General features: G+C 38.8%; 1 protein-coding gene across 1 annotated transcript in view; it reads right to left on the bottom strand.

Moving 5' to 3' along the window:
- Nucleotides 1-794: 794 nt before the first annotated feature.
- Nucleotides 795-22,146, bottom strand: part of WASF1 (WASP family member 1) — a 31,735-nt gene continuing 10,383 nt past the window's right edge. The window contains exons 2-8 of the mRNA XM_082481129.1: nt 21,614-21,748; nt 9,309-9,462; nt 8,495-8,612; nt 7,504-7,676; nt 5,244-5,423; nt 3,233-3,870; nt 795-1,588 (exon numbers count right to left, since the gene is read on the bottom strand). Of these exons, the coding sequence (XP_082337255.1) occupies nt 1,431-1,588; nt 3,233-3,870; nt 5,244-5,423; nt 7,504-7,676; nt 8,495-8,612; nt 9,309-9,462; nt 21,614-21,748 (1,556 nt within the window). The 3' untranslated portion in view covers nt 795-1,430. The remainder of the gene's footprint in view (nt 1,589-3,232; nt 3,871-5,243; nt 5,424-7,503; nt 7,677-8,494; nt 8,613-9,308; nt 9,463-21,613; nt 21,749-22,146) is intronic.

The following is a 22,146-nucleotide window of genomic DNA, read 5'->3' as shown; positions in this document are numbered from 1 at the left end:
AGTCCTCAGAGTAGGTTAATAACCACATGCCTCTCTAAATTGTCCTGAAGCCTGTAGAACATTTTATGTTCCACCTTCATAAATCTCGTTCTGAGTTTCAACACTTGTTTTCCTCTATTATACAATTCCATCTTCCAGGAACGATTTCGCGAGGTCAGAGTGCTCTTGCTCTCTCTCACGCTTCCCTTCTCAATAGGCTTTTGACTGCGTGCTCAGACCTGAAGGATTTATTCCAGAAGGGGAACACAAAAGCCCTATAACTACGCAACATGCAGTACACAGCTAGATAGCACTTAAAAATGACTTTGCAATATCACCCGTGTTCTTCGTCATCTTTCATTAACCATGATTTTGATTGCTGCATCTCCATTTCTCCTCTCAAGATATATTCACGGTAAAGTTTTTTTTTAAAAAACCAACCTAAATCATATAAGTCACAAGCTCCCAATTTTGTTGTTTTTTTTCAACTAATGGATTGCAGTAAGGTTTCAGCTTTCTTTTGTAGACATGCATATAGATATCATTTGATGATACACGTTTTCTTGTTTAATATGGGTCCTTAGAACAAATGCAGAATATTTATTGTAACTTTGTAGACCACAGATGAAATCTTTGAAATTCAAAGATCCTTCAGGTGTACCAGAGAAAAGCAGGCCTCCTTGAAAAAGCAACAGCCAGGAACATTTAAAATGAACCATTTATTAAATCAAACTGTTATTTTAACATTTACTTAAGTTACACAGCATGTTTAAGTCAAAAGATTTCACAAGGAAAAAAAAAATTTAACGTCTATTATGCAGGCAAAAATAGTACCACACAATATGTACCTGGGAGGGAAGAAGGGAAGGGGAATCTCTAAACATTCAAATAAGGCCATAATTATTTAAAAACAACAATAGAACAATAATAAAACCCCCCAAAGATTCATTTTCCTTTCAGTGTGTTCAGTGCTGCTAACTATATGTACTTTTAGTGTCCAGATGTAATCGAGGCAGTGATATCTTGATCGCTAGGTTTAATGTTTTAAAACACTATCAGAACTGGAATAAGGCTCATTAGTACATACAGCTGCCCTTGGAATGTCAATCTCAGTTGCCTTCATTAACTTAAAATTCACAAAGTGCACAGTTAAGATATGCCAAAAAATTGAAACTGCTACTCTACCAACAGCTGCCCATGCTTAATACTTAGTGGTCAATTGGAACAAAGTATGTTCTTTCAGAAAAGATGTGTAAGAAAAGCCACTGTAAAACATTTAGTTTCAAAGATGCACTAGGAGCTTTTTGTAAACTGAAAAGTAGAAAACCATGGATTAATTATGTAAAGAAAAGAATACAAAAAACACTAGAAATGACCATCAAACTTTCAAAGAACAAGCACCACAACGGACATTAGTATTCGATTTTGCACTGTACAGCAATGTAATAATTTTACTCTAACCAATCCACTTCATCAAATTCTGAATCGTCTTCTGAATCACTGTATTCCACAGCAATGCGACGAGAAAGTATAGTAGCAACGTCATTCTCAATGCGCTCATGCTTAGCTTCTTGTTCACGTTGCTCTTCAACTTTGCGCAGCTGAATACCTACAGAACATCAAACCACAACCATGTTACTCTCCTTTATCATTACGCTAAGTATTTAGCTCATGATTCACAAAATGCTTTGCAGCAAAAATGAAGGCTAAGGGCATTGTCTTCCTCAGACAGAAGTTCTCTGTCAAGTTTTTCAAGAGAGGAATGTCAGAATTGCAGTGGCAGACTAGAACATCGGTCTTTCTACCATAATATCCTGCTTCAGATTTCTCATTAAAAACACACACACATTTTTAGTACCACTGTAAGAAATTAAGCCATTTTACTATTTGCATTTCCAAACAATTTTTATACTCTCTCTTCATGGTCTCAATTAAAAGTTATAGCTATTTGAGTACCTTAACAAGATAGCATTTCTTGTAACTCATTTTTGATCATGTAATGATCTGTTTTGGAATAAAGTATTACTTAAAGATCAAACACAATTGAGAAATTACACATACTGATAGTATGAGAAAATTAAATCCAGTAACGTAGTTAAAAACATGACTGACATTATATATTTTCGTTTTATACTCACAACAGCACAGACTGACACAGCCTAAATACGACCTACGTCCTGTACTTAATACTCTCTGTTGCTGACTGACAGGCAACACAAGCACAGGTCCTTAGTGGAATTTAGGCTGTGGTAACTTGAGCCTTTGTTTCCCGTGCAAGACTTGGTCAAAAGCATTTTCAGGAATCACCTAAACTACACCAGCAGGCTCTCCTTAATTAATTTTTTTGCTGACATTCTCTACTAGGGGTGATGTGCCACTGTTGTAGTTAACTGCTGTTGATACTTCTTCAGAGTCAATGACGTTATCAATTCATGTGCATATAGACGCATAAAAAATATTTTTAATTAGTCTTATAGCCTATCTACTGATATTACAGTACCATACAGATTCTCTACTGTGTTGTAAGTGCAGGGGAAAAACAGAAGAATGCAGTACTCAAAACATTTGAGAAAGATTAACTATTCAAAGATACCATACTGTCCAAACAGCAGCACTCAGAGTGCAGTGGGGATTTCTCCAGCCGAAGGCGCCTAAGCTGAAAGGTACAGCTTGTACGTACAGCTCCTCGCTAGGTCATCAGGAAAACGTTGCCCTGCACCTCTGCCGTTCACATGCACTCTGCCAGTGGGGCACCTTGCAATGTAAAGACTGCTCTGCTACTGAGTTGAGACTTGTCAAGATTAGACACTTAACAGCTTTAAGTCTTAAGCGACGATTTCTGAATGTCATTTATAAGTTGTTGCAATAAACAGATATATGATCAAAATTCCAATGCCACACAATCTTCTACACAATCTTTAGGTTATCAGAAATAGCTAGGTTTTCAGGTAAACAGAAATGAAGAGATAATCTCCACAGATCATCTATAAACACATGTACTTTTTAAAAAAGAAATCTAAGTCCCACAGGGAACAAGTTTTGACATCCAAACTAAACATCTGATTAAAAATTGAAAAAAATCTGTCAGCTTGGAAATGCATACACTGTAGCGACTAGAAAGCAGAAACAGACTTAAGATGCATTCCTCTGAACTAACTTCTTACACATATGAAATATTCCATCTCTCAAAGCTAATGTAGATTTAGCAAGTTTCTGAGACCATTCTTTCTGCCCCTTAATAGCCAAACATTACCTTTCCGTATTGCTTCCAGCAGAACGCTTCTAGCATCACTGATAACAGGAAGAGTTGAAGGATGGCGTTTGGGTTCGGGAGCAGGAATCACTTGGGATGGCGGAGATGGAGGCATCAGGGGGGCATGAGGGGCAGGGACAACGGTTGTGGGAGGAGGGTGCAGAACAGGAGGAGGGTGAGAAAGGGCTGCAACTGTGACAGGAGAGGAGGGTCGAATGCCAGGAGGAGGCAAGGGAGGAGGTGGGGGTGGTGGAGGAAGTCCCTGTACTTCAGCTTGTGGAGGAACTGGGTGAACGGGTACAGCTTCGCACACTTGGGCAGCTCTAGTGACGGGAGGAGAGGGTTGTGCCAGGGGAGGAGCAATTGGAGGTGGAGCTGGATGTAGGACTCCTGGGGCTATCTGGAGAGGAGCTGGTGGAGGTGGCACAGCTGGGGCCTGCAGAGCAGCTGTGGGAGGGGGTGGGGGCGGTGGGACTGGGGGTGGAGGAGTGGAAGTCATTGCAGCTCTTAATGATGAAGTTGACAAAGCAGATGGAAGAGGTGGTGGTGGTGGTGGAGGAGGAGTGGGGCTCACAAACACTGGTGTTCTGCCTGTTGCTGGTGACTGAGGACGATTTTCCACCAAGCCAGTAGTAGAACTGAAATGTCAAATAACAGGACAAAGTTATTAGAGCTGGAGAGTGGAAAAAATAGTAATAGATTCATTTTTTCAACTTAAGGATATTGAACGCTGGACATTGAAGAGCATTATGTACTATGATGATTTCAAGGTATTCATACCTCATGTACAAGGAAATCTAATTCTCAGTATAGAGTATGCATCAGTCTTCCAACAGACCTTTGCTCAAATTCAGCTATTAACTGAGTTTATGCTCTTATACAAACCTGCATCTTTATCAAAGGTTTCCCATACTAGTATAATTCTCCCCTCCCATTCCTAAGTAAATCCAAATTATTTTTCCAAAGTAAAGGAACTAGTGGTTGATTAACTGCTTCGATTCATAGAACTTTAAAAACAAAACAAAACAAAACAGTATAAACAATGAGGATGAGTTACATTTGAAATACGTATTTAAGGTTTGATGACAAGGTGAGTGAGGTTAATATCAAAGGTCATAAATTCTATGTAGAGAGATGTATATTTATATGCTAAGATACTCATTATAATGCAATGAATAGGTGAACTGAAGAAAACTAAAGGGAACAGTAAAATTATTTTCCTGGAAGACGACTAGAGGATTTCTTTAAGCTGTTGTGGAAAATTAATCTAAAGACTTCTGTGTATAAACTCTTGAACAGCAAAAAGACATTCTTTTCAAGAGACTAACATCTTGCTGATGTAACAAGCATCTGAATTAACTGTCTTCTATTCCAATTTGTATGTAGCTGACCATAAAGTTAAGATTTTGGGTATAAAACAACAAGGGAGTAACAACCAGAGCCTCACTCTAGAAAATGCTATAAGTATGTATCCAGTTCTGGAAAGACATATAGAAATAGAAAATAAAAACACTTGGGGGAATTTAAAAAAAAAAAAAGCAGTTGCAATTTAGCAAACGTGATGAATATATAGTTTTGACAGCTGACTGTCTTACTGCGATATATTCTTCTTTTTGTGTAAGCTGAAACACAGCTCAGTAGTACAAATTTCAGATTTCCAAATTTCTAAAATTCCAAAGGTAAACCCTGAAATTCCAACATCTTTCACAGAAATATTTTCCATACAGTTTTTTGTCTTGCCATTAAACTCAGATGGCGACATAGTCACAATATTAATGGCAAGGTGAGGCATGTCTGCACAATGGCACCTTACGAGGTTTAGATTCCAACCCTTATCTCCAATTCTGGTGGGGCTCTACAGCTGCAGACGTGTCAAGACTGTGGACTGGCATAGCCCCTAGGACATGTGTACTGCCTGGGCTGCATGGAAATAATACTAATGGACTATTAGGAAGATGGTGGAAAACTAAAACTCTCCAATAAACCTGCATGTGGCTTGACCACTTCGTACCTAACACAAGGAGGCACAGGTTTCACTTCTCCTGCTCCATGCATTGGAGGTGGCGGTGGTGGTTCATGTGGTCTGACCAACACTCGCTCCTCAGCTCTGTTCAGAAGTTCAGACATCTGGCTATAGGGCAATGCAGAAAGTGAATATGATCCATCCATATGGTCCACATATGCTTGAGATCTGTAGAAAAATAGTGAAAAATGATCCAACGTAAGCTTTAGTAAAAGTAAGTATTAGTGCCCTCAGCTAATGTTCTAGACTTCAGTTTGGTTTCTGAATTCAAGTATCTTCTCTGCATCACTGCTGCATATTGTACTTCCTGGCTTATTAATAATTTATCGCACCTTCCATGCCATTGCTTCTAGCAGCTCAAGGGTTTAATGCTTTTGACAGGTATATCAGACAATTTCTACAGTATGCGTGTGATCTTAGTGTTTATTAGTCACATTATTTTGAGCTAAGTAAACGTAGCGATACAATCAGAAGTACACATATATCAGACATTATACTCAGTAATTGTTTCTGCTCTTCAATCCCTACATATATGCAACCATATTCTTTTATAACATTCACGAAACATCCATCGATGTTAGAATGGTAGAATTTACAACTAAGTAATTTAGCTGAACTTCTGTCAGAGGACTTATATTCCAGTAGAGAGAATCCACTACTTTAGACCTAATACTTTGCAACTATACAACAGATACAAGGAAGATAACCTAAATATCTACTGTTGAGTAGTAGCAGTAAATAAAGATAACTACAGCTTAAAATGATTCACCTTCCTTATTAATAACAAGTTAAGACACACCTTAAGGACCTGATCAGTTAGGAAATTTTAATTAATTACTCAAAGATTTTTAAAAATTTCTCTATTAAATTCAGAGGAAATGTGTTTGCAGAACACTTTCCAACAAGTAAAGCAGTACTCTACATCTTCCGCACACTGTCACCGCTGTAGTATCTACCTATTAAATTCTTCAGGGGTGAAGTATTACTCTGTTATTCTAAAGCACAGTGCCGTTCTGTATCTGAACAACATGCTCTGCACATGTAGTGCTCCCAAGCACTACAGCATTATTCATAATTGCATTACTGGTACTGAGATAATCAAGGTTTAGGCCAGGGTCCTGGATACAAAAGAAGACCTGCAACAAGTGTGTCTAATGTGGAATCTGTTGTACAACACAACGGAAGGATGGCAGGAAAGCAGATGTTTCTGCCAATGACTTGAAACAGTAGTCTACAAAGATAGGATACTATACAGTTGTTCCCAGAAAAATGCTAATCACCATAACTTGATTTGTATCCCACTGACTGAAATGCACCAAGACCATTTCTACTTTCTAAATTCAGAGAGCTAAGTTTTCTACCTACAGGCTTTTCCATTTTTCAGACAGAAAACACAATCTCCTAGAGTTGTTATAATCATCCACTGTCACTATTACATTTGTTTGAAGGCCTTACAAAGCTAAACAAAATACTCTCTTATGGTGCTCTTGGCCAGTGAAGGATAGGGGAAAAAATCTAAGTGTATTTTGGAGGACGATGAATGCTTTTTTAATTAAAAGAAAACCAAACAAACAACCTCCCAAAAGTGCACCACCAAATCCCCTAGCACTAGTTAGTTGTCAGCCCTCTTTCCTATCCTCTCAGCTGGTTTTGCACAAAGACCAGAAGCGTAAACACAGCAGGTGTTTACCATATGAAATGCTACTTTTAGCCACCAGCAAATACATGCTGTGAAATGAGAATCTAACAGGTTAGATTTTGTAATAGACTATAACCAGAAACATCAATCAAATCTTGGGTTTGCTCAAGAGTAAAAAGAAGCTCAGTGATCTCATCTGAGTTCCAAGGGGATGTTTGCTCACATCACACCCACCAGATAGTCTTGGCACCGTCTGCTGAAGAAAAATCAAGAGACTGGAATAATAGGGATTTTGTAGGTCAAGACTGGAACGAAGTGACACACCTGGGTGCAAGCTTGCAACCGTGACACTGCACCTTCTTCAAGTTGCGGATGACAACACATCCTCAAGGATACACACTATTTTTTAAAAGAACAAGATAATAACTACTTCTTCAAGGACACACTGATTAAGTATTTTAAAACTGAGTTTTGATTGAGCTAAATCAATGATTTCCAGTGCATTTCAAGAATAGCAGTAGCATCTCATCATTTACCATTTCTCAAGCATGTTCCCTATGCAGCATGAATGTCTGTACTTAATAAAGGATAGAAAAAATAGAAAGAAACCTTGATTCAAAATGTGAAGCTGGGCCATTAGCAACTTCAATGTGCTTATGTAAGAGGTTAGCATCGTCTTCCGCGAGCTCCGGACCTTGGGCTAACTTCTGCCACTCTCTCCGTCTGTCATGAGGTGCCCTCGGCACTTTTTCTGGTTCATGAGGGCGATCTAGATTTTTCTGCTGTAGGAGAGTTGTGCAAACAAAACTGACAACTAAGACAGTGTTTTTTAATTAGTTGCATTTAAACATCAGCCACAAAATAATGACAAAACAATCCCAATTCAAGTGCAAGAAAAATTTACTTTCAGTGTAAATATGTTATGTAAACCAAAAAGACTTGAAAGAGGCAGAAACTTCAGTCTAGTGGATAAATAGCTGAATAATACAGAGAAAAATAACTGCATAAGTAGCTTTTTATTCTAAGTCTGAAATGAAATTATGAATCTGACACTTATATTTACTGTCTCTATGTATGAAATATACAGAATAATGGTGAAACAAAAAAGTGGCATCACCTTTGCAAAAGTTTAATTTTAAGAAAATATAAACAAAGTGCTCTATTCCTACTAATTTCTTTCTAGTTTAGAGTAAACATATCTATGAGAATGTCATTCAAAACTTTTTCACCTGTAAGCTTGTCAGAATTTTGTATTATAAAAAAGCATTCCAGTAAAATTCTTTATTCTTGCTGTATTCTTCCTTTTTTCTCTTTTTTGAGTCATTGCTAGAAGACTTACAAGTTTTGGCAAACCTGCGTTTAGTTATATTAATACAGCATGAAAGATCTAGACCCTTCTATATTATTTTTCATTATTGTTATTATTAAATATTTATTTGTTAAAGTTGCTGGAATTGAATGAACACAAGTAGTTTTAGTTGAATGAAGATGACTCTGTAAAGTTTGGATTGTTACTAATTGCATAACCAAAAAAGCACCCTATCTGCAAGTAAACCGTTTCCAGGACAAAACAACCCGAAGCTATATAAAGCTAACATACCTTCTGCTTCCTCTTTTCTTTTCTTTTGTCCTCGGTGTCCTGCAACATTTTTTCCTTCCACAGATCAAAGAAGTATGAAGGATTGGTATAAAACTTCAAACCCTCTTTTCCATCATCCCTGAAATACAACGATGCAAACAGGGTATACTATTTATTTAACAACACATGAATCCAAACATTAAGGCAAAGGAAAGGCATATTAAGGAACACCTAGTATCTCAGACCCTGAAATGTTTTACTGAAGAACATTAAATAGATGAACGTTGGCCTCCTGTGCCATCATTCTTTACTACCTTTCCTTGTATTCAAGGTCCTGATTTTAGAAAAGTAACCTTAAAACAAGCTGTAGATGAAAAAAAAGAGTATCATAATTCAGAGAACTCCCCTTCCAATGACTCAAATCTTGTTTTTAAAATAATTAGCAGATTTGTGTAGCTGCTTGTGTTCAACTACTGATTTACATTGACTTTGGGACAGCAAATAATATTCATTTCCATTAAAGACCTTTCTTTCTACATACTTAACTGCTTATTTTCTTCGATTCACATCTAAGAACATTACACAGCTTAATAAATACAGATAATAAAAATGGCTTCTTCTTACCATTGTTGCAGTGGGGTAAAATTTGAGTAAAGTGGAGTAAAATTTTAATGCTTATAATGTCCTCTGCTGCCTGTATTTCTCCAGCAGCTTCACAGTTTTCTAGTGTAGCTCCTTAAATATCCTACTCAACATGAGCAAGATGCCCGGACATACCATCTCTATTACATAAAATAAGCTAGAAATTGATTTTGATTAATTTCATTTTACTAACCTGTAAGGGGTGAGAATGTTAAGTGGAGGAGGCTGTTCACAAATGTCGTAAGTTTCTTGCAATGGAATAGGCAGAGTTTTGCGGTCAAACAGCTGTTGATCTTGAATTGTGGAACTCCGGAAAGCTTTCCTCATTGTAATGTCCTGCAGTGACACTGAAAGGGGATATTGCCGTTTAAAAAAAAAAAAACACCGATGACAGTTTATTTGGATTAATCTGGAATTGCTTAATGCTGGTTAGAATTGAAATATTAAGCATTACTACTAGTATCTTATGCATTTTACAGCAAATATAAATTCATCCAGCACTACTGCCACAGCAAGATATTGTCAGATTATGTGAAAAACATGCTTGCAATGTTCTAGCACATTATCCTCTATTTTGCTTCACAGGAAATTTTTGCTCACCTTGATAGATATCAGAACTCTGTCTTTCCAAATCAGTTCAACAAATTGCTTACTGAAGCTATAAAATATCATTCTGTAGTTCAGAAGTACCTAATAACATTTACCAATTCCATTTCACAATCCTTTTGGTACTAAAAAATTACTCTCTCATCTTGAGGTATAGATTTTACCTTTATACTATCAGCAGGCCAAACTCCGCATTCCTTGTGTGTAGGCAGCAGTTCCACTGAAGGCCCACTGAGATGCCAAACCAGCAAATCACTTAAGCTTATCATAGAATCACAGAATGGTTTGGGTTGGAAGGGACCTTAAAGATCATCTAGTTCCAATCCCCCGGCCACGGCCAGGGACACTTCCCACTAGACCAGATTGCTCAAAGCCCCATCCAACCTGGCCCTTAACACTTCGAGGGATGGGGCATCCACAACTTTTCTGGGCAACCTGTTCCAGTGTCTCACCACCCTCAGAGAAAAGAATTTCTTCCTAATCTCTAATCTAAATCTTCCCTCTTCCAGTTTGAAGCCATTACTCCTCATCCTATGACTACATGGCCTGGTAAAAAGCCCTTCTCCAGCCTTCTGGTAGGTGCCCTTCAGATACTGGAAAGCTGCCATAAGGTCTCCCCAGAGCCTTCTCTTCTCCAGGCTGAACAACCCCAACTCTCTCAGCCTGTCTTCATAGGAGAGAAGTTCCATCCCTCTGATCATCTTTGTGGCCCTCCTCTGGACGTGCTCCAACAGGTCCATGTCCTTCTTTATGTTGGGGGCCCTAGAGCTGGACGCAGTACTCCAGGTGGAGTCTCACCAGAGCGGAGTAGGAGGGACAGAATCACCTCCCTTGACCTGCTGGCCACGCTTCTTTTGATGCAGCCCAGGCTGTGGCTGGCTTCCTGGGTTGCGAGCACACATTGCCAGGTCATGCTGAGCTTCTCATTCACCAACACCCCAAATCCTTCTCCTCTCAATCCATTCTCTGCCTAGCCTGTATTTGTGCTTGGGATTGCTGCGACCCAGGTGCAGGACCTTGCACTTGGCCTTGTTGAACTTCATGAGGTTTGCACAGGCCCACCTCTCATGCCTGTCCAGGTCCCTCTGGATGGTATCCCTTCCCTCTAGTGTGTTGACTGCTCCACACAGCTTGGTGTCATCAGCAAATTGCTGAGGGGGCATTAAGTCCTGCTGTCTATATTGCCAACAAAGATGTTAAACAGCACTGGTCTCCATACCGAGCCCTGAGGAACACCACTTGTCACTGGTCACCACTTGGACATCAAGCTGTTGACCACAACTCTCTGAGTACAACCATCCAGTCAATTCCTTATCGACTGAGTGGTCCATCTGTCAAACCCATGTCTCTCCAATGTAGAGACAAGGATGTCGTGTGGGACAGTGTCAAATGCTTTGCACAAGTCCAGGTAGATGATGTTAGTTGCTCTTCTCTTATCCACCAAAGCTGTAAGACCGTTGTAGAAGGCCACCAAATTTGTCAGACATGATTTGCCTTTAGTGAAGCCATGCTGGCTGTCACCAATCACCTCCTTATTTTCCATGTGCCTTAGTATAGTTTCCAGGAGGATCTGCTCCATGATCTTGCCAGGCACGGAGGTGAGACTGACTGGCCTGTAGGTCCCCAGACCTTCCTTTTTTAAAAAGGTTTCCCCCCTTCCAGTCAGTGGGAACTTCACCAGACTGCCGTGACTTCTCAAATATGATGGATAGTGGCTTAGCAACTTCAGTTCCCTCAGGACCCGTGGATGCATCTCATCAGGTCCCATGGACTTGTGCACCTTCAGGTTCTTTAGATGGTCTTGAACCTGGTCTTCTCCTACAGTGGCAGGTTCTTCATTCTCACAGTCCCTCCCTTTGCCTTCTGTGACTTGGGCAGTGTGGCTAGAGCACTTCCTGGTGAAGACTGTTGCCCTTTATGTCCTTGGCCAGATTTAATTCTATCAGGGCTTTAGCTTTCCTACCCTGATCCCTGGCTGCTTGGAAAATTTCTCTGTATTCCTCCCAAGCTACCTGTCCTTCCTCCCACCCTCTGTAGGCTTCCTTTTTGAGTCTGAGTTTGTCCAAGAGCTCCTTGTTGATCCATGCAGGCCTCCTGGTGTTTTTGCCTGACTTTCTCTTTGTTGGGATGCATTGCTCCTGAGCTTGGAAGAAGTGATGCTTGAATATTAACCAGCTTGGGCCCCTCTTCCTTCCAGGGCTTTATCCCATGGTACTCTACCAAGCAGATCCCTGAAGAGGCCAAAGTCTGCTCTCCTGAAGTCCAGGGTAGTGAGCTTGCTGTGCTCCCTCCTCACTGCCCTAAGGATCTTGAACATTACCATTTCATGGTCACTGCAGCCAAGGCTGCCTTTGAGCTTCACATTCCCCATTAGCCTGTCCTCGTTGGCGAGAACAAGGTCCAGCATAGCACCTCACCTCATTGGCTCCTCTGTCACTTAGAGAAGGAAGTTATCATCAACACATTCCAGGAACCTCCTGCATTGCTTATGCCCTCCTGTGCTGTACCTCCAACAGATATCAGGGTGGCTGAAGTGCCCCATGAGGACCAGGGCTTGTGAATGTGAGGCTGCTCTTATCTGTCTACAGAGGGCCTCATTTGCTCCATCATCCTGGTCAGATGGCCTGTAGTAGACCCCCACTGTAACGTCACCTGTCCCTGCCTTCCTTTTAATCCTGACACGTAAGCTCTCAGTCGGTTCCTCATCCATCCCCAGGTGGAGCTCCACACAGTCCAGCTGGTCACTGACACAGAGAGTGACACCCCCTCCTCATTCTCCCTTGCCTGTCCTTCATAAAAAGCCTGTATTCTTCCATTCCAGCACTCCAGTCAAAGGAGCCATCCCACCATGTCTTCCTGATGCCAATAAGATCATAGCCCTGCAGGTGTTCACATGTCTCCAACTCCTCTTGTTTGTTCCCCATCCTACATGTGTTTGCACAGAGGCATTTAAGTTGGGCCCCTGAAGAAGCTAACTTACCGGCTGGAGTGGCTGGAATTCCTTTGTGCTGCACTCCAGGTGACCTGTGATCCTCCTCCAGGTTCTGAGCATCTACTGCTGACACTGGCATCAAACTGGTAGGAGTGGGACGGATTGAGGTTCCCCTCCCCCAGCAGCTCTAGTTCAAAGCCCTCTTCATGAGCTTGGCAAGCCTTAGACCGAAGATGCTCTTCCTCTTCTCTGACAGATGGACACCATCAGCCCCCATAGACCTTGTTTCTCAAAGCAAGTCCCATGGTCTAAGTAGCCAAACACCTGGCTGTGGGACCAGTCCTATAAACATTTGTTGACTCACCAGATTTGACTGGTCCTTTCAAACCCCCTCCCTTTGACTGGAAAGATTGATGAAAAAACTACCTGTGCTCCAGCAGTCCTTTACTGCTGCTCCCGGGGCTCTGTAATCCTTCTTGATACCCCTCAGACTGCTCCTGGCGGTATCACTGGTGCCCATGTGAAACAACAGCAGTGGATAATAGTGGACTGTACGAGGCTAGGTAGTCTCTCGGTGACATCCCTGATATGAGCCCTTGGTAAGCAGCACACCACTCTAGAGAGTGCATCAGGTCGGCAAATGGACACCTTCATACCCTTCAGAAGAGAGTCGCCTACTAATATCACCCATTGCTTTCTTAGTTGCATTGGTTGTTACACGGAGAGCAGATTGGGCTGCCATACTCAGCTCCAGCATCTCTCTTGATGTGACTGGTCTTTCCTCTTCCGTCTGCAGAGTGGTGAAGGGGTTCTGCAAGGGCATCTCAGGCTTCAGGGGAAGTCTCTTCCTCCTCTGGTCCTTGCCGTTGCAAGCTTCCATTCTTCTGTGTTATTGGCCCCTCTCCTCTCTATGTGTGCCAGTGGGGAAATTTTTTGTTTGGCCGTGGGTCCACTGCAGACTGCACTTGGAACCAACTGTCTTACGCTTAAGCATATCAGCATATCTTATGCTACTGGTATTGGTGAGTTTTAATGGGAGGTGATACTATGTTCCAACACTTGGAACTAGTCAAATGTTGTTTTTTAATCAGACTGTATAATCAAGATGAGACTTCTCTGTTTAATTCAGATGAGACACCTTGAGTTTTTAAGCACAGTAGTTAGGAATAATAACTTGCACTTTTAATTCTGGAAACAGTGTACCTGTTCAGTCTCCTATTTCTCTACCTCCCTGATCTTCAGTTACTACATCTGTGAAGTCCAGGTATGTCTCAAGATTAACTGCAGCCAGTGTCAGACTTTCACTAAATAAAGCAGCAACCCTTTTCATTGGTTTGGGCTTTCTTTAAAAATCACAAACAATGATGAAAACAGACAGTTTTAAGACATACTAGCAGAGAGTATTTTCAGCACATGCATTTTACGTATAAACAATTCTGTTTATTTTATACAAATGGGTTGATAGTAGTGCCTCTTTACTCAAGATGAGAGGAGCACCCCCCCCCATCACTGGGGCCTTCGGCAACATTTTTTTAAAAGAGTGCATCTGTTTAAGCTGAAAGCTGCATTTTACTCTGGTTCCTGTGACACAGATAAATGTATGTACATACGTACATACACACACAGTTAGAGCTAGATTTCTATTGTATGATCACAAAAGGGCAGAAGGCAAGATTTTTTCCAGAGGGCTTGAACATTCCTGGAATGTTCTATCTTCTTACCGAAGCATATTGGCAGCATCATTTGTGAGGCTAAAGATGGGATTTATTTGATTTTCAGTTTGGCTTTTGAAGCTTATTACAGTTGGCAATGCTGTGTGTTCCTAGAGAAGTTTCCTCCTTTTTACCCTTAGGTTCTATTTCATTAGTGTCTTTTATTCATTTTAATACCTTTAATTAGCTGTTCAGAAGCCTTTTTAAGTGTGTGAAAGAAGTAATATAATGTATGAATGTCAGCTAGGAGTCTCAATCTCTGCAGGTATTTTTGCACTCATAAATAACTATGTATATTTTGTACCTGTCATGAAGCACGGGTTGTTATTTGCTGGCAAAAGTTCACAATTAAAAGAACTGGGGTTTACCTCATCTAAAAACCTAGTCTTAGATTCTTTTACACGTCAGCTGTTTTTCCTTTGGGTTGTTGGTTTTACAGATCTGTCAATCCTTTAAGTCTTTAAACTGTCTGTCACTTATTGGAGACTATGCCAACAGTAACAAAAAAAGTTAGTATATGTCTCTTTGAACCTGTGTACATTCTGAAAGCAATGAAGTAAATTAATTCATTCCAATACATACAGTTCTTTGTTTTACTATTAAAATGCTCACAGAGTATATGATACCATATTATTGAGACGTACATTGTTCTATAAACTCTTTATTAGCATTCCTTAATCTCTTGAGTAAGCAAATATAGCCAATCTAATTAATAATCTCCATTTTCCTATTTAAGTCTCCACTTTTTGTAAATGTGTACCTAGGATAACACACCTGAGGATAATCAATCAATTCCCCCATAATAAGTGTAGATTACTTTCTCTCTAAAACTCAGCTACATAGTAAAGGTCTTCATAGAAAACATACATTGTGGAATTTCAAACAGCTAACAGCATTTCCTGCACTGATATCTAATGACCGGCATTCACTGAAAAGCATGCCATTATTCAAAACAACTGACTATATTAGGACAACGTTACTAAGGAAATTAAAGGATGTGGCACGCAAAATACCGAGAATCATGACACTGATATAACTCGCCTACAGACAGGGATCAGGTAAATCCCATGTTGCAAGCACAGCGTAAGCCTGGGCTGCGCAGTTTGGCTTACAAAGCCATTTGTTTAGCTTGCCAGCTGGCTAAGAAACAGAAGCCCTGTGTGGCTTGCTACCTCATGGGGAGAAAATACGTGAAAACCTGGCTGGTCATCCAGCCACTTAGCTTTGGCTGATTGACAAACTGGCACAGCAAGAGGACAAACAAATTGGATGTATGAATTCAGGTGTGAGAAGAGATGAGACACTGAAGGAGGAACTGGAAATGCTGCAGGGATTTGACTTGATGCTGATAAATTTAAGCTTCCAGTTGCCTAATTCCTAACTAGCACCAGAACCTTCCTCTGGCCTAAGATCCTAAATTTCATATGGATACATTTTCCTGAAAGTCCATCTGCTACACCAATTGTATTTACTGCAATGAGCAAAAAATTTGTTGTAAAGAATTTCCTTAAATGTTGAGATGTTCACAATTTAAGTTAAACATTCATTCAACAATCTGAACAAATGCCAGTTTATCTTTACTGTGTCTGTTGTTTGGATTGTACAAAAAGACCTATTGTATCAGCCAGTCTAACTTTCTGTACACCACAATATTTTCCGCATAATTAAAAAATATCTCTGTCAGAAAGCTAAACTACCAACCTTTTGTACATTTAGTTTTGAAAAAGAGATGTCAGTCCATTTTTATTCATAATCAACAACGAACTGGGGGAAAAGAAGGTATTTAAATTACACTCTAATAAGATATAACAACTGTGTTTCTTTGGGGCTGAAATACAGACTAAATAAAATAACACATCAGTAATATAAGCACATAATAACGTTTTACCTCCTGTTAAGCCTCTAATTAAACTGCAATCCCCAATTTGTAGTAAAAGTCAGGCATGAAGCACATCAGTATACTGACAGAACCTACTTTTACATTTCAAAGATATTAAATATTACATTTTATTTTACCTCACCAGAAGAAAACAACCTGTTACTAGATTTTTCATTCTTTTAAACTCACTCCAATGTACAATTTATCAAGAGGTTCTAGGCCAAAAAATACCATTCTCCTAAAGGTGGTAAATAAATAAATAATATATATTCCTTTTAAAAGCTTTCTCTCTCAAAACTTTCTGCAGAATTTCATCCTGACAACCTTTAAGACTGTGAACTCTTGAATGCCACAGCTATGACCCCTTGCAGAACCAAATGACTATGGGCAATTATATACAAATCAACGGACTCGGCTGCCCACAACTCCCTTTCTCTGTTCAAAATCTGACCTAGCGATTTGAAAAGTGCAGGGAAGAAAGAATGACAATATAGAATGCACAACTTAGTAATAAGATTCCAATTAAAGGTAGCTAATTGAGGGGGGTTGAAAATTCTCTGCAGATAAAGATTTGTGTGATTCAGTTCTTCAAGATGCTGCAATCTTCACATGTGATTTCTACTTTATATATTTTATTTTTTTTAATGATTATCCACTTCAACAATGCCTACAATCACACACATATTAGGTTTCTCTGCAATCAGAATACTTCTGACTGGTCACTGCAGGTTTAACAGTTGCTAAGCAGATGGATGACTTCTCCAGAACAGAAACTACTCTCTTTTGGGCTTGTCCCCAACACAAGAAATTCAAATTTTCTGAAATACTGATTTTAAAAAACCCAAAACAGCTCAAGCACTGTTTGGAGAGAGAATGTATGTAGCTCAACTACTACAGGTAAAGAAAGAGAAGATGTAATTGTTAGAGCAATCAAGCTAAGAGAACTCAGAAGCTGCTTTAAATGCAGCATGTAGAACCAGGGAGCTTCTAGCAGCCCGTTAGGGAAGATGTAAATCACCCAGCTGCATCAAGCAGCAAATCTGCTGGTGAGTCTCAACAAAACTGCCACATTATTTAGCAAATGACATTTTGTCCAGATCCCTCTTTTTATATACAAAATACAAATTATGCAATATCATGGCTTTACCGTTGAACTATTAAGCCTTGGACACACTAATTTAAAACTGATTTACTTACTAAATAACCCATAAATTGAATTGAGGACTAAGAAAATTGGAAGAAAAAGCACAGAGAGCAGTCGGAGCTCAGCCCATCTGGGCAGATCTTTGAGAGGGAGACACACTCAAATCCAACTTTCATTAAGTGGAGATGTGCCAGGAAAAATGACCTGCTATACAATTTAATTTAACAATCTTTTTTGTTATTTGACTTTGGGGGTTAAAATTCTTATGAATGAATTGACAACGGTGTTATTCTCTACATTAACATATTACACATGGAGGTCATGACCCAATTTTCATTTGCTCCCTCTTCTTAACTTTGACTACATTTATACTTAAGTCACCGAATTCCTCTTCAGAGGCTAGAGATGACAAGTGAGCTGCCCCTTAAAATGGGATTCACTACCCTTGCCTTCTAAGTCTCAAAATGGGCTGAGTATCCTCATTTGAAAGTTGACCGAGTCTCCTATTTTAAGAAGTACACAGACCACAACTAATTGTCAAGTTTTTTAGGCTTCTCCCCATCAGATGCCACCATTTTGCCTATAGCAAACCCTCACGTCTCTCTTTAGCATTAAACCAGCAAAACTCCTGAACTACTGTCCTTTTTATGACAAGGCAGTATTTCTAGAATGCTTAGAAAAAACCAAGCACATGTATTCAAAGCCAGAAACCTATAGAATTACAATTCACAACCTTGTTTGATTCCTTTCCTGAGTACACCAGGCTGCTCACTTCTGCGATTAAGACTTTTAAGTTGCTTGTCACAGTTGTAACAGATATGCTGTAGAAATCAAGAGTTTGATACACTGCCTTTGAGATTAAAATCCTCTCCAGTTCGAGATTTAGATAGAATTAGGCAGTTCATATTAAAGAACCACTAAATCAATAACAAAATATGCAGATAAACTGTTAGTTTATGAATTCTTTCTGCCATGATACCATTTATTTGTGATACACAACTATTTTCTAATACTTCATTACACTGTATATCAGAGCTGTACTGTGTGTCAGCATTGCAGAAAAGAACAACATAAAAGCTAAAATGAACATTCTTTTCAAAACTGTCAGATTTCTACAGATATGAAATTATTTACCTGTAGTAGTGGTTCAAGCTTAATGGCACAAATAAATTCACAAGAACTTGGTAAATTAACAAAAATCTATTATTATACTTACAAAATTTGCATATATATGGAATTAGTATCGTTTTTTATAAAGTAAATACTGAAATTAAAAATGGTTGCAAAAAACTATACTCTTAGGTTTTATTTTCTGACCTATGAGAATATCTTATACTGCAGGACCACTCAAACTGTCAACCTTAGCTCACCTCCATAGCAAAAATGTGTTTTCCCAGTCCTAAAAAGACCCCAGATATGATAACTCTTGAATACATATAGGCTAGTTTTCCCATATAATTGAAAAAAAGTTCAGTTTACTGAAAGAAAGCAGAGGATTTCTTTTTGTCTGTATGCAAGTTTAGTATCTCTTCTGAGGGAAAAAAAACCCACATGTATGTAAAAAGAAGAAAGTATATAAAAAAAATTATTACAATATGAAATTAAAAATTCTGTGAAATCAAGAATTTGAAAACAGTGTAATAATTCAAATCAAATCAAGTTCATAGCAGTTCTTCTGTGACAGAAAGATTGTGCACCAGGAGACAGCTCCTTCAGGACACAGTCCTAACCTTGGTTTCATTTGTTTTATTCTTTCACAGAGATATTGTAATAATTAAAAATGAGAAAACACACAAATCATTTTAAAAAATCAGAGCTTTTTATTCCTTTGACTCTACCAGAAACACCTTGTCAAGTATCTGTACCTCGTTCAATGAATCTTCACTTGGGCTGGTTTTGTTCATGCCACTTAGCTTAAAATGAATCTTAATTTCTTCCTCTTGTGTAATAACATGGGCCCAAAGGAAGACATTAAATCTTCCATTACTGCCTGCTGGCAAAGAACTAGCAAACGATACTCATTTTACAAGTATAGCCCATTTTACACATGCTGCTAGCCCAGCAGCAGTACTGAAATTTGCTTAATTCTTGCACAGAGGGTTAAGAAAGGCAAGAAAGGTAAATCCAAATGTTTTCCCCACACTTTCATGCATTAACATCCTCCAGCTATTTTAGCCTGGATTGGGACTAAACCAAAACTATTTGTTATGAATTTCTAAATTTCAAGCCCAAAACAGAATACTGAAGGAGAAACAGTTTCCACATCCCTAATTTTTGAAGGAAATATAATATTGAATTTCCTCTCATCTCCTTTGTCCTCATCTGGTGACTCATTCTGGGCAGACATTTGTGAATAAGGAACACTAGGTATGGCTCAAGGACTGGATATTCTTAGGTTAATAAAAATAGTCATTTAATAATTCCTGACACTGAGAACTGCACGTGTTCTTCTGAAGCACTAGCAGTCTCTGCTATTCTATAGCAGGAGAGACAAATCCAGGGTATCAGAGTTGAATCACAGTCACTCTGGACTTGATCAAGTAGACCTCTTTTCAGCCCTGTTTTCTTTAATTACGGCGTCTGTCCCTTTCTTTAGCTATACAGCTATACAAATGCTCCAGTATACACAGTACTGTGAAAAGATATTGATCTGGTGCATTTGGGACTACATACTATTTAAAAATATTTCTAGCAATTCTCTAATGTCAAATAGTTATGGGTATTTAGTACTGAAACCTACAGCCCAATTTGTCAAAGGCCACTTACACAAGAAAGTACAATTTTGCATCTTGCTATCCTGTAACATCCTTAGATGCTTTTACTCAATGACTTAAAATGGTTGCTCCATTTTCCTGAAATGTGAATGGTTTCCATACTAGATATACCACATCAAGATATAGCCCACTCTGATTTTAACCAAAAACTAGTCTGTCAAGGGTAAACACAGAAATGACATTAACACTTTGGAGTATTACGGCTCTTACACGATTAAAATTGCTGACAATTTGTTACTGTACATAGAAATTATTTTTATCATTATCCAATCGTAGTAAACGTAGTATTTTATTGGAAAAAAAGGTGTGTGTGTATGATTTATGCTCAGTTGTCAAGAGTCTTGGAAAATCCCATTAATGTAAGAATTCCCCTAGGCAGGTCACGATTTCGTGGAAAATCTGCTACTAGCTGTGAACAGCTGTCTTTTGAAACCTGTTCTAAAATTGATGTCACACAAAGTACAGAATTAAAACTTCCTTAGCTTATATTGCTATTACTGAAATTTCGTTATCGCTAACTAAACACAGCCTGAAGACCATGCTCCTGGGTTTGACATTTCATTTTTCCTGAATGACACACAACTATTATACCCAGATGTTCAGAACTGAAACAGCTTTCTATAATTTAAAATCGGATCCCATAAGCAATCTGAAGTTATTTTTCATGACAGGATGTTGCTCTACTTTCTAGGTTTTAGCTGAATAGTCTAGAACACCCTAAAACTGTTTGGGGTTACAAGACCTTTCATAGTTTCACCTACAACCAACAGATATTCAGGAAGGCAAAAAAGCTTCACGGCATTTACATATTAGGTGGTCATTACTCCTGTAGTCATTACAAAGCCTATACATCATTTAAATCCCATACAAATTCTATTTTATAGGCATGAGCCACACCCTATTGACTTTTGGAAGCACTTTTTTTCTCAGTGCTAACCAATATTTATAGTACCCAAAGCTATTTATGAAGAATCCAAGGGGATACATAGCATCTATAAATGGAGCTATACAACTATAACTTCATACAGAATGTAAGATGGTAACAAGTCAAATGCAAAAACCCTACTTGGACAAATGGTTACGTCTCATGGGAATTACTAGTAAGATTTAAAAAAGGGTGAAGGTGCTTATCTCTAAGCATTCACACGCTATTATTAATATTAACCCTAATATATAATACTCCTGAAGTGACACATAATCCTGTAGCAGTTTTTATATAAATTCATTGGTAACAGTACTGTTCAGTTACCATGAAAATATTGAGCTCAGAAAGCTGCTCGAGGCTATCAAAGAAACGTGTAGCAGAAATAGAAATGGATATCTCTCTCTCTCTCTCATGATGCTTTGCTGTGTTCTTATAAATATAACTTAAACTGTTAATATTTCCATCTCATATATCAATGGTATTTGGGTGACAAAATAAGAAATCTTCAATGCAGGACTTAACTTACATTCCTCTTCCTTTGGATCGAGCTGTGTAACACTGACAGATAAGCGATCTACACGTTCTTGTAAGGAGTTGACTCTAAATGAGAAACTGTGTGCTTCATTGAAAAGTTCACCAAATATATCTTCAGCATATTTACCTGAAATGAGAAAAAAAAATATCAAGCATATCATAAGACAGTCAAATGAGTTTGCCTTGAAAAAGATTTCTGTTCTGTTTAAGAAAGTAAACCTAAGATGCATGAGTATCACTTGTAACTACCTGTACCTACTGAGCTCATTAAGAATGCTTCAGAAAAGTAAATAAAAGTTAAATATTTCATTTGTAATTTATTTATCAGAAATAAAATTATTTAAGACATTACAGGACAGATATTCAGCTAGTATAAATTGATTTAGTTACGCCGATATGCAAGGAACTAGACTTTTTAGTTTCTTGGGTATGTATAAAAGGATGATACCCGGCATCTTAAGTTGCTCCTATATGAGCAATAGCTACTCCTTCCAGGGGAAATTTATCTCAACATTTCTCAAAATG

This window comes from Vanellus vanellus (genome assembly GCF_965231255.1).
Source record: "Vanellus vanellus genome assembly, chromosome: 3".
Classification (NCBI taxonomy): Eukaryota; Metazoa; Chordata; class Aves; order Charadriiformes; family Charadriidae; genus Vanellus; species Vanellus vanellus.
The sequence above is the reverse complement of the archived record's forward strand: the minus strand, read 5'-3'. Positions and strand labels throughout refer to the sequence as shown.